At 42.9% G+C, this 14161-nt stretch overlaps 1 protein-coding gene across 1 annotated transcript in view; it reads left to right on the top strand.

Annotated features, from left to right (window-relative positions):
* The window catches only part of MDGA2 (MAM domain containing glycosylphosphatidylinositol anchor 2), a 500250-nt gene that overhangs the window by 287908 nt on the left and 198181 nt on the right, over window positions 1-14161 (top strand). The window contains exon 6 of the mRNA XM_063290587.1: window positions 8977-9246. Coding sequence (XP_063146657.1) covers window positions 8977-9246 — 270 coding nt within the window. The remainder of the gene's footprint in view (window positions 1-8976; window positions 9247-14161) is intronic.

Genomic DNA, 14161 nt, shown 5'->3' on the forward strand with positions numbered 1-14161 from the left:
TGTTCGAAAAGCTAGAGGTTGGACTTTTATCATCCACTGCACAAAATAGCTGAAGGGTCTTCCCTTTTCAGTTCTTTGACATTTAAAAGGCACCCATACTCATCGCTAGGATGTGCTTCTCTCATATCAGAGTTCTGTGGTCACATGCTCTTTCCCAGAAGCTCTGAAGAAGAATAGGTATCTCAGTGAACAGCCACATACTCTCTTTAGCACTGTACGGTTTAAGTGCAAGTACAGAAGGTAGAAGACTTTCTGGCCACCTTGGGGATTGGATAAAGTCAGTCTAACCCAGGGTTTCTTAACCAGGGTTCTCTGGCACCTTAGGGTTCCACAAGAGGTCATTAGGGGTTCTTTCACATTGCGGGGGGGGGGGGGTTGCCAAGAGAGAATTGCCTGGACCTTTGAAGGATCCATGGATATGCCTTCTGTTGATGTTCTATAGCCCAGGAAATGTAATTCAGTTAAATCAAAGGCACACTTCTCTAGCTTGGCGAACAGCTTGTTCTCTCTCAGTCCTTGTAAGACATTACGTACATGGGTTACATGAGTTGTAGCATCCTCAGAGAATATTAATATGTCATCTAGGTAAATGACCAGATACTTATCTAGTAAATCTGAGAAAATTTGATTCATAAATTGGGAAAATATGGCTCCTGCATTTGTCAAGCCAAACGGAAGAACAAGGTACTCAAATTTACTAAACCTGGTATCGAAGGCAGTCAGATATTCATGCCCCTCTTTCATCCAGATCAGATTGTATGCATTCCTGAGGTCCAACCTAGTAAAAATGCGTGCTTTCTGTAAGTGATCCAGCAGATCAGATATTAGGGGAAGTGGGTAATTTCCCTTGACCATGACTTTATTGAGGGAACTGAAATCATGCACCACTCTCATGGGTGCCTCTTGGTTTGCCGGTCCCAACGGGTCAGGCTTCTTTGGTACGAAGACGGTAGGAGCAGACGCTGGGGAAGTAGATGGTCGGATGAAACCCTTTTGGAGTTTAGAATCCAAGTAATCTTTTAAGGTGGCTAGTTCCCTGGGGGACATGGGATATTGTTTCCTTGCTGGAATCTTGACTCCTGGTATCAACTCAATGGTGCAATCACAGTCCCTATGGGGGGTAGTGCTGTGGCCTCTTGTTCACTGAAAATGTCTGCGAAATCGGCATACTTGGCTGGCAACTGGACTCCCCCTGCTTCTGTGACTGCGTTGGTTGCTGGAGAGAGAAGAGCGGCTTGAATCTTGTGGTGCTGGCATTCCTTAGCTGGGAAGGAGATTGCTCCCGTAGTCCAGTTCAACAATGGGTTGTGGATCTTCAGCCAAGGTGTGCCCAGGACTATAGGCACATTAAGTGATGCAGTAACATAAAGTTGGATCCACTCAGTGTGGTCTCCCGTTGTTAGTTGCAAAGGTTCTGTGAAACTTCGAATCAGTCCTGCCTTGAGGGGCTGGCCATCAATTGTCTCAACTTCTATGGGACATGGCAATTCCATGGTCAGGATGTTCAGGTCTTGTACAGTCTGTACATTGATAAAATTGGTGGAAGCTCCGGAATCCACGAGAGCCTCTAGCTTGACCTGGTGCTCTGGGTTTACGTGCATTATGACTGGTAAGTAGTAAAAGGATTGCCTGGAATCCTCGGAATGAGCCCTTCTTAATTGATTGATGGTCTCCCTGCTGAGCTCTGTGGAGCTATATCATAGCCTTCTCCAACCTGATTTCCCCCAAATGTATTGTGATTATAACTTCTAGAATTAAAAGGAAAAGGTGGTGATGTCATTTGAGAATTCTGGGATATACCATCCAAAGGCATCTGGTGTGCATGGAGAAGCACACCATAGGTAGTGAAATATCTGTTCAGTCTCTTTCAAGCATCCACGGAAAACAGCCTGAACATTATTTATTTATTTATTTATTCACTCCAGCCCTGATATTTCTCCTTCTTTAGCCTTTCAATAACTTAACAGTTAAGGCTTCCTAGAACAGAGTTCCTTGGGAATTATATGTAGTTCTTGGAGCTTCTGTGTCCTTATACTGGATAATTATATTTCCCAAGACTCTCTGTGCTATGTAATAAAATCAGAGGTAAAGTCAAGAAATAGCCTTCCCCTTTGTGACTCCACATGGATATGTATGTGGGGAGGAAGGGAGGGAGAGAGGGAAATTTCGTTGTTATTCATGGACAAGATTTTAGTACAAACTTTATAGCTTCATTTTTAGAATAGCTAGTACGTGTTTCTGTCTTTTCTTGTCAAGAGAAATGTATCTTGAGAGTAAACATTTTGAAAACGCATTAAAAAAACAAACAAATTATGCTCATCTTGAACATATTAAAGTGGAAACGGTATGGAACTGATGTGGAGGAACAAGTGCAAAAATGTTACAAATCAAAGCCACATGGATTAGCAAGATTGTACAGCATACTTAATTGACATTTACACTGCATGATAAGCCTAGTTAGGTTTGTCCCTGGTAGGGATTCTGTGTGAATGTGTGTGGGCTTTGTTTTTGGTGATCTACCATATTTTATGATCCCATCTCACTTGGTTAGTTTATGTCAGGGTCAGGCTCGCTTCGCAATAAGACATGGACTCACTTAATGGGTATTAAGGATTTCCGGTTTATTGGAATGGTAGCTGACAGAACGAAAAACAGGAACGAGGTTGCGGTGGTGAAGCGCCCTGTTTATACCCTCTTTCGGGGTCCCGTGCTTCTCCACCCTTCATTGTCCCTAATCCCTCTTGATGGGTGCCTTGATGGTTGCGTGGGCGTTTTCCCGGTGTCTTCCCTTGTCCTCTTGATTCCGGAGGGTCCTCCAGGGCACCAGGTGCAGCTTATCTCTGCTCATCGGAAGCCCTTCTTTTCGGTTGCATATGAGTCCATGGGTGTGGATGCTTTGGGTGCTTGTTTAAATCTCTGATTTAATTATCTCCTTCCTCTATTCCTTTATGATCATGATCTACGTTGTGAGGCTCTTTGTGCCTTTCAACGAGGTCATGACAGTTTATCATGAAATATATTTTAAGAATGCAGAAAATGGGTTAATTCGACAACCTAGTTCAGTGTACTGGTGTCAGCTCAGCTGTTCAGGCCTGCATTTGCTAACATGGCACAAATGCTGTCTCTGGTGTCTTGTTGTTCTATTGCTCTCTTGACAGTTGCTCATGTAAAAATGAAGCAGGTCCCCACCCAGCCTCTTTTGATTGATGCTCAGGCACCCCGTCAGCTCTACTGGGGAATCTCTCCAAACCTCCAAGTTTGTACACTGCTAAGCTTCCTTTGCTTGATGTGCTGCTGAGCGGATGGCAGGTGCTGGAACAGGGGCAGCCCTTTGGCCTCTGCGTACGCTCTGTGTCAGAGGCAATTACTGCCGGCATTAATAAGAGAGCTGGCCTTCTGTCGGGGAAGCAGGAGGCATTGCAGTGGGTCACGAACTGCAAGATGCTGCTCTTTTCCATAACTGGTGCCATTGCTCTTCATTCAGGGTGCCTGCCCTCTGGGGAAGAAGATATGCTGGCCAAACATTGAGAGGCAAGAAATGTGAGGGGGTGGACGCCTTTCAGGGGTGTTGGACTTTAACTTTCATTACCTCAAACAGATATGGTTTGGGGGGTGCTGTTAGAAGAAGGCTAGCCTGAACACTCATCTTTGGAAACATACCTCCAACAAAAATGGCCTTTGAGAAGGCCTCACCTTTAGCCACAGCCTCCCATCTATAACTTGGGAGTAAATGTACCAGCCCACCTTACAGGGATGTTGCACAAATAAAATGTAGTGACCTTAGTGACTTTTTAATTATTATTATCTTAGCTTCTTAAGTCAGCATCCTGCCTTTGGCTAAGGGATTGGATTGTGGCTGCCAGCCATAATGGGTGATGGTACCCCATCTTCTTTTTTCAGTGCCTGGCTACCTGCTAGTTTCTTCAGGCCTGAGGATGCTAAGAATGTAAAGTGATCTTCAGGTGTAAAGTAAAGGGGGAAAAAAGCCACTCTGCAAATATGGTTGCATTCCTAATGGCTTTCTCTCCGTGAAAATGCCTTTTAGTAACATCCCTAATGTGTTGACAACCGACAGGAAGCTCTGGCGTGGGCTGGTCCATGAAGTCACGAAGAGTCGGAAGCAACTAAACGAATAAACAACAACAAACATCCCTAATAAAGTATCTGCTCACAATTTGACCCAGGGATGTATTGCTGCTCTGTGGAAGAACATCAGATGGGGCTCCATCTTGCAAATGTTTCCTCCACAGTGCAGCAGAAATACTGAATGATTTCATGGAATCAGAGTTGGAAGGGACCTCAGTGGTCATCTAGTCCAACCCCCTGCTCCAGGCAAGATCCACCAGAGCATTTAAAATACACTGGGGTGGGCTTGATGCAGTTGTTGAATATAGGTAGCCTTTGCTTAACGACCACAACTGGGACTGGAATTTTGGTTGCTAAGCGAAGTCATTAAGCAAATCCAACCCAATTTTATGACCTTTTGTGATGGTCGTTAAGTGAATCACTGTGGGCATTAAGTGAACCACATGGTTGTTAAGTGAAGTATGCAGTTCCCCATTGATTTTGCCTGCCAGAAGCTGGCTGGGAAGGTAAAAAATGGTGGTCACATGACCATGGGACACTGCGATGGTTATACTGTAAATGTGAACCAGTTGCAAAGTGCCCAAATTGTGATCACCTAACGGGATGCTGTGATGGTTGTAAGTGTGAGGACCAGTCATAAATTGGTTTTTCAGCAACATCATAAGTCCAAACCCTCATTAAATGAATGGTTGTTAAGCGACGACTACCTATATTGAGAGATTCAAGCGTATCCTATATTCACACAGACCTTTGCACCATCCCAAGACTTCTGCAATTTATATTTCAGAGGCATACTTGTCTGTGAATATACATGCTTAGAAAAAAAGTAACAGCACAGATCTGTATATGTGGATTGACTGATTGATTGATTAAACAAATTTATTGATGAGTTCTGTCTGGGTGTTAAGGTTTCAGGAGAAGCCCTTTCTCTCTGATTACTGTCAGAGTAGAGAGGAGTAGACACTGTTTTCTTTCTGTAGTTAGACTTTAACATTTGCAATTGTGTAAAGCAGGTCTTCAGTTAAAAAAAAAGTGTTGAAATGCATATAAGGGAGAAAAGTGCATACATAAAGATGCATATTGTTAACAAGGGAAGGTACCAGTGCATTATTTTGGGTAAAACTTCATTCAAAAAGCCTATGTTGTGTTAATAAAATCCTGTACAAGAATACATACTGTATGATTTTGTTCTAAAGTTTTAAAATATTAAGTTTTGCAGGAACAGAGAGAACAAAGTTAAGATTTCGGTCCTTTCCAAACTGTGTCTATTTTTCCTGCTTTGTCAATATGTTTTAATTCTTAACAAGTACATACAGAAATACATCTTTACCTATTATCACTACAAGTGAGCGATTTACAAAATCTTTCATCTCTTGTATCTACCCAAAAGGTCCTGCATATAGAAAGCTAGCTATCTTTAGTCCTTCTTTCATTGTGTTTATACCAATCTTTTCATCCCAGAGAAGTGACACACAAAACACAAGGGGAGCATTGATCGCTCTGTCATGGCGGCTGTCTTGACTCTTGACTTTTCTACCACATCCTGCAGACTCCCCCATGTGCAATCCAGATGGTGATACTTGGACACAATTCAAGTTGGCATTAGAGGATTCTGAGTTAGGGAGTTTCTATCAGGCCTACTGCCTTTCTTTGATTTATGTGCCTTTAGTCAGGTCTTTGTTGCTTTGGGGATATAGTGGCATGATTTTGTTTTGTGGGGGTGCATGTGTGCATGTTGTCTTCCTGTATACTTTGTGTTTGCTGAACCACTTATGCCCTTTGTACATAATTTCTCCCTCTAAGACCTATCATCATTCCCCACAGTTGTTATTTCTGAGTGCTTTTGGATGAAATAGGCACCATGCATTCTTTTTCTTTACCCTGGCCCTTTTTGACCCTCCCTTCCCCTGACGCACAACAGGCTTTCGTCTGGGACCCATTAAACTTAGCAAAGCTGTGGTTTTCAGCTTGGCATTATCTTTTGTTCTTCAGGCTTCTGAGCTGTCCTCTGTAGCAATCAGGTGTGTGTTGTGACACTGTGTTTTACAGAGGGCGTAAGTCACACAGAATGGGGGTAGGAAGGTGCTGCAGCTTTGCTGTACAGAAAAATGTCTCTTCTTGGCATTCGCTGAGGCAGACCCCAATCTAGACGCCTACAAAACAGTGTTTGTTCCTAAGGAAAAGAGCCCAGTTCAACCAACAGGCCAACGTCAGACAATGCTTGCTCCTAATTTGAAGCATGTTGCTTTTTTGTCTTCTGGGCCCCACACGTCGTTGGTTTTGCTAAAATGACCTGCCTTCCTTTTCATCTGACAGCAACAGCAGCAACCTTTTCAGCAGGCTTGGAAGCAAATGGTGAGAGAAGGAAAACTATTCTTCCTGTTCCACCTAGAGATCAGCCACATTAGCCTTTTATCAGCTGTCACTGAATTGCAGCGGGCTAACAGAGATTTTTCCCCAGCCAGTCATTTCAAGAACTGTAACTTGCCTGGGCTACTGTTTTACTGCTCCTTCCTGATCCCACCTTTTTTCACTGCGTCCCAGCAACAATATGCTCATGGTTAATCTAACCATGGTTTACTCAGATAACCTCATTTGTGGGGTTGCATGACCCTTAACTATAGGGGGTAGGTTCACACAAATACGGTCAGATAGCTTGGTGTGTCAGGCAAAGATCACTTTTATAGGTTATGTCTTTTAGACTGTAAGTCTGAGGGCAGAGAACAGTGTATTATTGATCCATGTGAGTCATTCTAAGAGTCTTCTTGGTTTTAACACATGCTTTAAATAGCTGGTTGTCGGCATCTCTTTGGAGGGATATGCTGAAGCAGAAGCTGAACAGATATCTGTCCATGATGCTTGGGATTTGGATTCCTGTACTGTTCAGGAGTTGAACCATTGGGAAACAACCTGTGTAAGTGACAAAATGTGAGCCATGACATTTTATTATTTGTTTGTTTATTTAGAAGATTTGTGTGGCTGCCCATTTTAAACACAGTTCTGGGCGGTTCACAAGAATAAAAGTCAATAACTATAAAATCATAAACCATAAAAACAAAAAAAACTGGTGCCTCAGTCATCCCCTTGGGATGCCCCACAACCAGCTCCAGATATCCTCATTCAATTTATTTTTTATTTATTTTATTTATTTAAAAATCTATTCACTGCCCATCTCCCCCTCATGGGGGACTCTCGGCGGTTTACAATTCAATCCCAACTCCTGAGTAAAAACCAGGTCTTGATGGCCTTCCAGAAGGTTAAGAGGGTGGGGGCCTGCCGACTCACTGGGGGGAGGTATAAGGTGAGGGCAGCCACAGAAAAAACATGCTTCTGAGGTCCCACTAGGTGGCAAGATTTTAGGGAAGGGACCTGGAGCATGCCTACCCTATCTGATCTGGTAAGACAGACAGAAACCCTCAGGGAAAGGCAGTCTCGCATCATTGTTAATTTTATTGTAAACCGCCCAGAGTCCCCATTTTGGGGGAGATGGGTGGTGATAAAAAATAAATAAATAAATAAATAAGTACAGAACATGACTTGCCTGCTTGAGTCGGACATTAGGATACTGTATGTAACTTGCATCATGATGTCACTGCGCATGTGCCATCAATCCTGATTGGATGTAAACACCAGTGGTTGGACTTCAGTGCTTCAGTGCTCCTTTTAACTCCATGATATTTTAATTCTATTAAGTAAGTGGGCAAGTCGAAGGATATAGGAATTAGGCCTGTGAGAAGACGATTGGATTTGCCTCTGCAAGATGCAGTTTGCCTTAACAAGGCACTTCAGGTCACTTGGATGCCTCTTTTGGCTATAGAAACTGTTGGAGAAGTCCTCAGAAGCAGAAAAGGAAGCAGTACAGCTGTTCTGCTTTGCTTTTAGAAGTAGTGAAGGGTGTGGCATTGCTTTGCTGGTCTGCCTTCACTGAATGGTTTAGTTGAATCACCATCAGATATCAAAACTTTGCACAGCACAAGTAGGAACAGTGGAATGGGTTCAGGGAAAGGAAATAAAGGCAGTGTAAGGAAAGACATCTTGTGAGGAAAGTGTGAAGGGACGGGAAGCTGAGCCAATAGCTGGAAAAGACAAGAAAGGGAATACTAAAGCACCCTCAAAAGCCTGAAGGTTGGCATGTAGGAGCAGACAAATACATACTGTCTTAGTTGATCCAGGACAGGACCAAATTTAATGAGCTCAAGCTACTGAGAAGAAGGATATTGACAGTAAGAGCAACTTGGCAATAGAACCAATAACCTTGAATGATGATGGTTCTCCCTTTCTGGAGCCCTTCAGGTGAAGGATGAACATGCACCTCTTGAAAATGAATTTGTACCAGACAGAAAGCCTCCATGCCTATGATTCTTTTTCTTCCATAAAGGGTTATTGATTCTTTCATTAACATTGTTTCTCTACCATTCATAGATTTTGTATCTGTCCAGGAATTTTTTCCCCTCCTGATCAGTAAATATATGTGAAATGCTTACTGAGCTAAAATATTCACACTCCTTGCAGGTAAGGGGAGATTATTTCATTTATTTGGAAGGGGCAAGTTGTGGCTCAGACATATAAATTCTGTGGCATTTCTCACAATATAATCATATTGGAGTCAATGATAGGGCTGTACACCGCATTGGAGCTTGGAGAGGGGCATGAACGTAGTACCTGGTCTGCAGCTCTTTAAAGCAGCTGTATGATCCTAGGGAATGATGTAGTTGTTCTAAAGAGTTGCAGACAAGTGCTTATTTTTGATCCTCATGCACCTGAAGAAGTCTTTTAAGAACTGAATTCAAAATGCTACCCTGCCCTATTCAATAATAATATTTAATAATATCTATCTCTTTACTGTTAATGGTGAACCATGACTGATTTGTCACTGTGGACTTTTTACAGCATCTCCTTCAATCAAGCTCTTGGTGGATGATCCCATTGTGGTGAATCCTGGGGAAGCCATCACTTTGGTTTGTGTCACAACAGGGGGTGAGCCACTCCCAACCCTAACCTGGGTAAGATCTGTTGGTACCTTACCTGAGAAGATAGTACTGAAAGGTGGGACATTGACCATCCCTGCTATCAACTCTGATGATGCTGGCACCTATAGCTGCATTGCCAACAACAACGTGGGAAATCCAGCAAAGAAGTCCACCAACATCATTGTTCGAGGTAAGAGCTTTCTGGGATTATACTTATTTATCATTAGATTAACCATCTGTGGGACAATTGGACTGGATTTTCCTTCTGTGATAGAGTTGATCTGAGTATGTGCTAACAGGATAATTTTGAACATTGATATTATTGGTATTTGGGGATGGTTTTTATGCTGTATAGGTCTTTTATTCTCTTAGTGTCATGTAATCCATCCTTTAACTTCTTTTTACTAGAACATATTCATGAGAACAAATATGCAGTTATGTTTTGAGTGTTTTTTGGTATTGTTCTGAAAAAATGTGTATATGCGTAAGGGGCTGTTGTTGATTTCTGCCTACTTATAGAGACAGGTTATCCACACTGAGTTGTGTTTAGTAATGCAAGAAGCCTTGATTAGATCCTGTCCAGATTGTTTGAACATGCTCCACCTGAGACTGCCCTTGAAAGATAGACTGCTACCTGGTGCAAGGTAGAAGGATCATATGATGCCTGTGCTGAAAGATCTTCAATGGTTGTTAACTGCTTAACAGGCACAATTTAAATCCATAAATGGCTTGGACTGACCATCTGAGGGACCTTCTCTCCCATCATGAACTTGTCTGGATGTTAAAATCTGCAGAGGAGTCTTCTCAGAAATACTCCATGATAGAATCCTGTCTATCAGAATATGGAAGGCACTCCTTCATAAAAATGCATCTCTTTTGCTTGACTTTTAATTATTAATCTCTTTTGGTATTCGTTTTGAGAATCATTTTATTCTTTTTGGATTTTTTTGAATGGAAAGGTGGGGTGTAAATTGAATAAATCAATAATATGCCCAGGATTGTTTGGGCCATAAAATCTGGCAGTAGCCTTCCAGGATTTTAGGCTGATTTTTTTGTCAAACTACCTGAAGATGATGAGGATTGAACCTGAGACCATGCATTATTTTCCCTATTGCATGCAGGCAGCTTAACAGAACAAGCTTTGAAGCATCCATGGTTTGCCATCCTACAAGCCTGACATTGGGTTTGCTTGTCTGCAGGCTGCCTAGACTTGTTGAAGATATTTCTGAAGGCATATGCACAGGGTTCCTCTTTCCCAGTGATCTGGACATGGTTTCTGCTCCCTCTGGGTACTGTTTTATGCCAGAATGCAGCAGCTTTTCCTTTTTTCTTGTTTTCCCATTTTTGTAGACTGTGTGATTGTGCTAAATACATTTCTTCCCCACCTCCACCTACCCCTCAAAAAAGCAAAAACATCCTTCATGATGACTCTGCAATGAGGCACATTAGGCACTTAATGGCAATGTAGATATCTGCAGATATATTTTCTTCTCTCCAGGTATGATCATTTCATGCTCTGGAGTCTTGTTTTGTTCTTTCTGCCCTCCTACCCCTGTCAACCTGGAAGTAGACTGCTTGCTTAGGCCTTTTGCAAGGGAGAACTCGAAAAGGGAGATTTGAATTATTTCAGTGTTAGGCTCAACATCAATAACATGGTTCAGATCGAACAGTTTCTATCCATTTCTCCCAGTTTGATTGTTAACATCCAGGTTTTGAAGTTTGTAGTAGATCAGGTTGATAACATTGAGGCCAGAGGAGATATGGAGATTGGTGGGCCTGTCAGGTTGTGTGGTGTGATGGATAGCATGGTGGATATAGTCAACAGAGAAGCAGATTTAAATCCCTAATAATGCATGGAAGCTACTACCATAACTTTGGCCAATTCCTACCCCACCACCCCGTTTGCTCACTTATTTCAATATAAAATAAAGATGTTCCCCACAATGCCAGTGATGGGCTTTTGTCTTGTCCTCCAGAGGAGAGGACAGTCAAAAACTGCTGCCTGACACAGTTCTCTTTGCCACATTTCAAAAATGAGGCCAACAAAGTCCTGTCAGATAGGGGTTGGGGCAACAGTTTCTGCTGCTGTTGTAGGGAATGAGAAACAGGGAAGGTGGCTCTTCCCCTTCTCTGCTACCTGTCTTTCTCCCCCACCCCATCATGGATCCTTAGCTACCTTCCACCAAGATGATCTTTGTCTTTACCTGCAATTGGAGAATGCTGCTGCTGCCCCATGTGTAGTGAGTATAGAGGATGGCCTTGAAGGACAGAAGGAAGATCCATTACCAAGGCAATTCAAATAAAGATAAAAGAGGGAGGAAGGAAAGCACACTGAAACTTGAAAGATTGATGTCAGTCCTATAAAGTAGACCAGACTAAGAAACAGACACCTTGCAGACCTAAAGCTACTTTTGTTAGAATAGCTATAGTAACATAATCTTACACACCTTTCTTGGCCTTGGTTATTCCATTGTTGTCTTGGTAACAGATCTTCCCTCTGTCCTTCAAGGCCATGTTCTGTACTCACTACACCATGAGAGCAACAACTACAGATGTAAGGGTAAGGATTGCCATGATGGGAGGGAGCAAGGGATCCATGCTGGGGCAGGGAAAGGAGAGAGAGGCAGGCAGCAGAAAGGGGATAGTGTTCCCTTTTCTGCTGCTGTCTCCCCTAACAGCAAGGGTGGACTATTGAAGCAGCCAAGGCTACCAGTAGGAAACTTGGGCAAGTCTGTGTTATCTTCAGCAACTAAAAGAGAAATGGCCAAGAAGTACAGAGCCACATGGCTGGGTGGAAGAGGGTGCTTCTGCAGCAGGCCAATTAGAGCCCTGCAGATCATTGACATCCTTCAGGATCCACCTCCATGTAAAACACAATGTTACATAAAGGAAGGCTTGTTCTTAGTTTCCTTCCAAATCACCTTGATCCTGCTTCAGTATCAGCCTGGCCCTAAGATGGAGATCTTCAGCAAAGGATCCTTACCTTGTCGTGGTGCTGGAGCTTCAGCACCTCAATGATGCCATGAGCTAAACCGTGAAGGGCCACCCAAGACAGGAAGGTCATGACAGAGAGGTCAGACTAAATGTGATCCCTGGGGAAGGTAATGGCAACCCACCCCAGTATTCTTGCCGTGAAAACTAAATGGATCAGTACAAGCAGAGATATGTCGGTATACCATTGGAAGATGAGATCCCCAGGTCGCAAGATGGTCAAAATGCTACTGGGGAGGAACAGAGGAACAGTTCAACTAGCCCCAGACGTGATGACGCAGCTAGCTCAAAGCCGAAAGGATGGCTAGCAGCCGATGGTGCTGGTGGTGAACGGCGAATCCGATGTTCTAAGGATCAACACACCATTGGAACCTGGAATGTAAGATCTATGAGCCAGGGCAAATTGGATGTGGTTATTGGTGAGATGTCAAGATTAAAGATAGACATTTTGGGCATCAGTGAACTGAAATGGACTGGAATGGGCCACTTCACATCAAATGACCACCAGATCTACTACTGTGGACAAGAGGACCACAAAAGAAATGGAGTAGCCTTCATAATTAATAGTAAAGTGGCGAAAGCAGTGCTTGGATACAATCCAAAAAACGACAGAATGATCTCAATTCAATTTCAGGGCAAGCCATCTAACATCACAGTGATCCAAATATACGCCCCAACCACAGATGCTGAAGAAGCTGAAGTAGAGCAGTTCTATGAGGATCTGCAGCACCTACTGGACAACACACCTAAAAGAGATGTTATTTTCATCACAGGAGACTGGAATGCTAAGATGGGCAGTCAAACGACACCTGGAATTACAGGTAAGTATGGCCTGGGAGAACAAAACGAAGCAGGACATAGGCTGATAGAATTTTGCCAAGACAATTCACTCTGCATAACAAACACTCTCTTCCAACAACCTAAGAGACGGCTTTATACATGGACTTCACCAGATGGACAACACCGAAACCAGATTGACTACATCCTTTGCAGCCAAAGGTGGCGGACATCTGTACAGTTGGTAAAAACAAGACCTGGAGCTGACTGTAGTTCCGATCACGAACTTCTTCTTGCACAATTTAGGATCAGACTAAAGAGCTTAGGGAAGACCCACAGATCAGCTAGATATGAGCTCACTAATATTCCTAAGGAATATGCAGTGGAGGTGAAGAATAGATTTAAGGGACTGGACTTAGTAGATAGGGTGCCGGAAGAACTATGGACAGAAGTCTGCAATGTTGTTCAGGAGGCGGCAACAAATACATCCCAAAGAAAGAGAAAACCAAGAAGGCAAAATGGCAGTCTGCTGAGACACTAGAAGTAGCCCAAGAAAGAAGGAAAGCAAAAGGCAACAGTGATAGGGGGAGATATGCCCAATTAAATGCAAAGTTCCAGAGGTTAGCCAGAAGAGATAAGGAATTATTTTTAAACAAGCAATGCGCGGAAGTGGAAGAAGACAATAGAATAGGAAGGACAAGAGACCTCTTCCAGAAAATTAGAAACATTGGAGGTAAATTCCAGGCAAAAATGGGTATGATCAAAAACAAAGATGGCAAGGACCTAACAGAAGAAGAGATCAAGAAAAGGTGGCAAGAATATACAGAAGACCTGTATAGGAAGGATAACAATATCGGGGATAGCTTTGATGGTGTGGTCAGTGAGCTAGAGCCAGACATCCTGAAGAGTGAGGTTGAATGGGCCTTAAGAAGCATTGCTAATAACAAGGCAGCAGGAGATGACGGCATCCCAGCTGAACTGTTCAAAATCTTGCAAGATGATGCTGTCAAGGTAATGCATGCTATATGCCAGCAAATTTGGAAAACACAAGAATGGCCATCAGATTGGAAAAAATCAACTTATATCCCCATACCAAAAAAGGGGAACACTAAAGAATGTTCAAACTATCGAACAGTGGCACTCATTTCACATGCCAGTAAGGTAATGCTCAAGATCCTGCAAGGTAGACTTCAGCAGTTCATGGAGCGAGAATTGCCAGATGTACAAGCTGGGTTTAGAAAAGGCAGAGGAACTAGAGACCAAATTGCCAATACCCGCTGGATAATGGAAAAAGCCAGGGAGTTTCAGAAAAAGATCTATTTCTGTTTTATTGACTA

Source organism: Candoia aspera, chromosome 1, assembly GCF_035149785.1.
Source record: "Candoia aspera isolate rCanAsp1 chromosome 1, rCanAsp1.hap2, whole genome shotgun sequence".
NCBI classification, from domain to species: Eukaryota; Metazoa; Chordata; class Lepidosauria; order Squamata; family Boidae; genus Candoia; species Candoia aspera.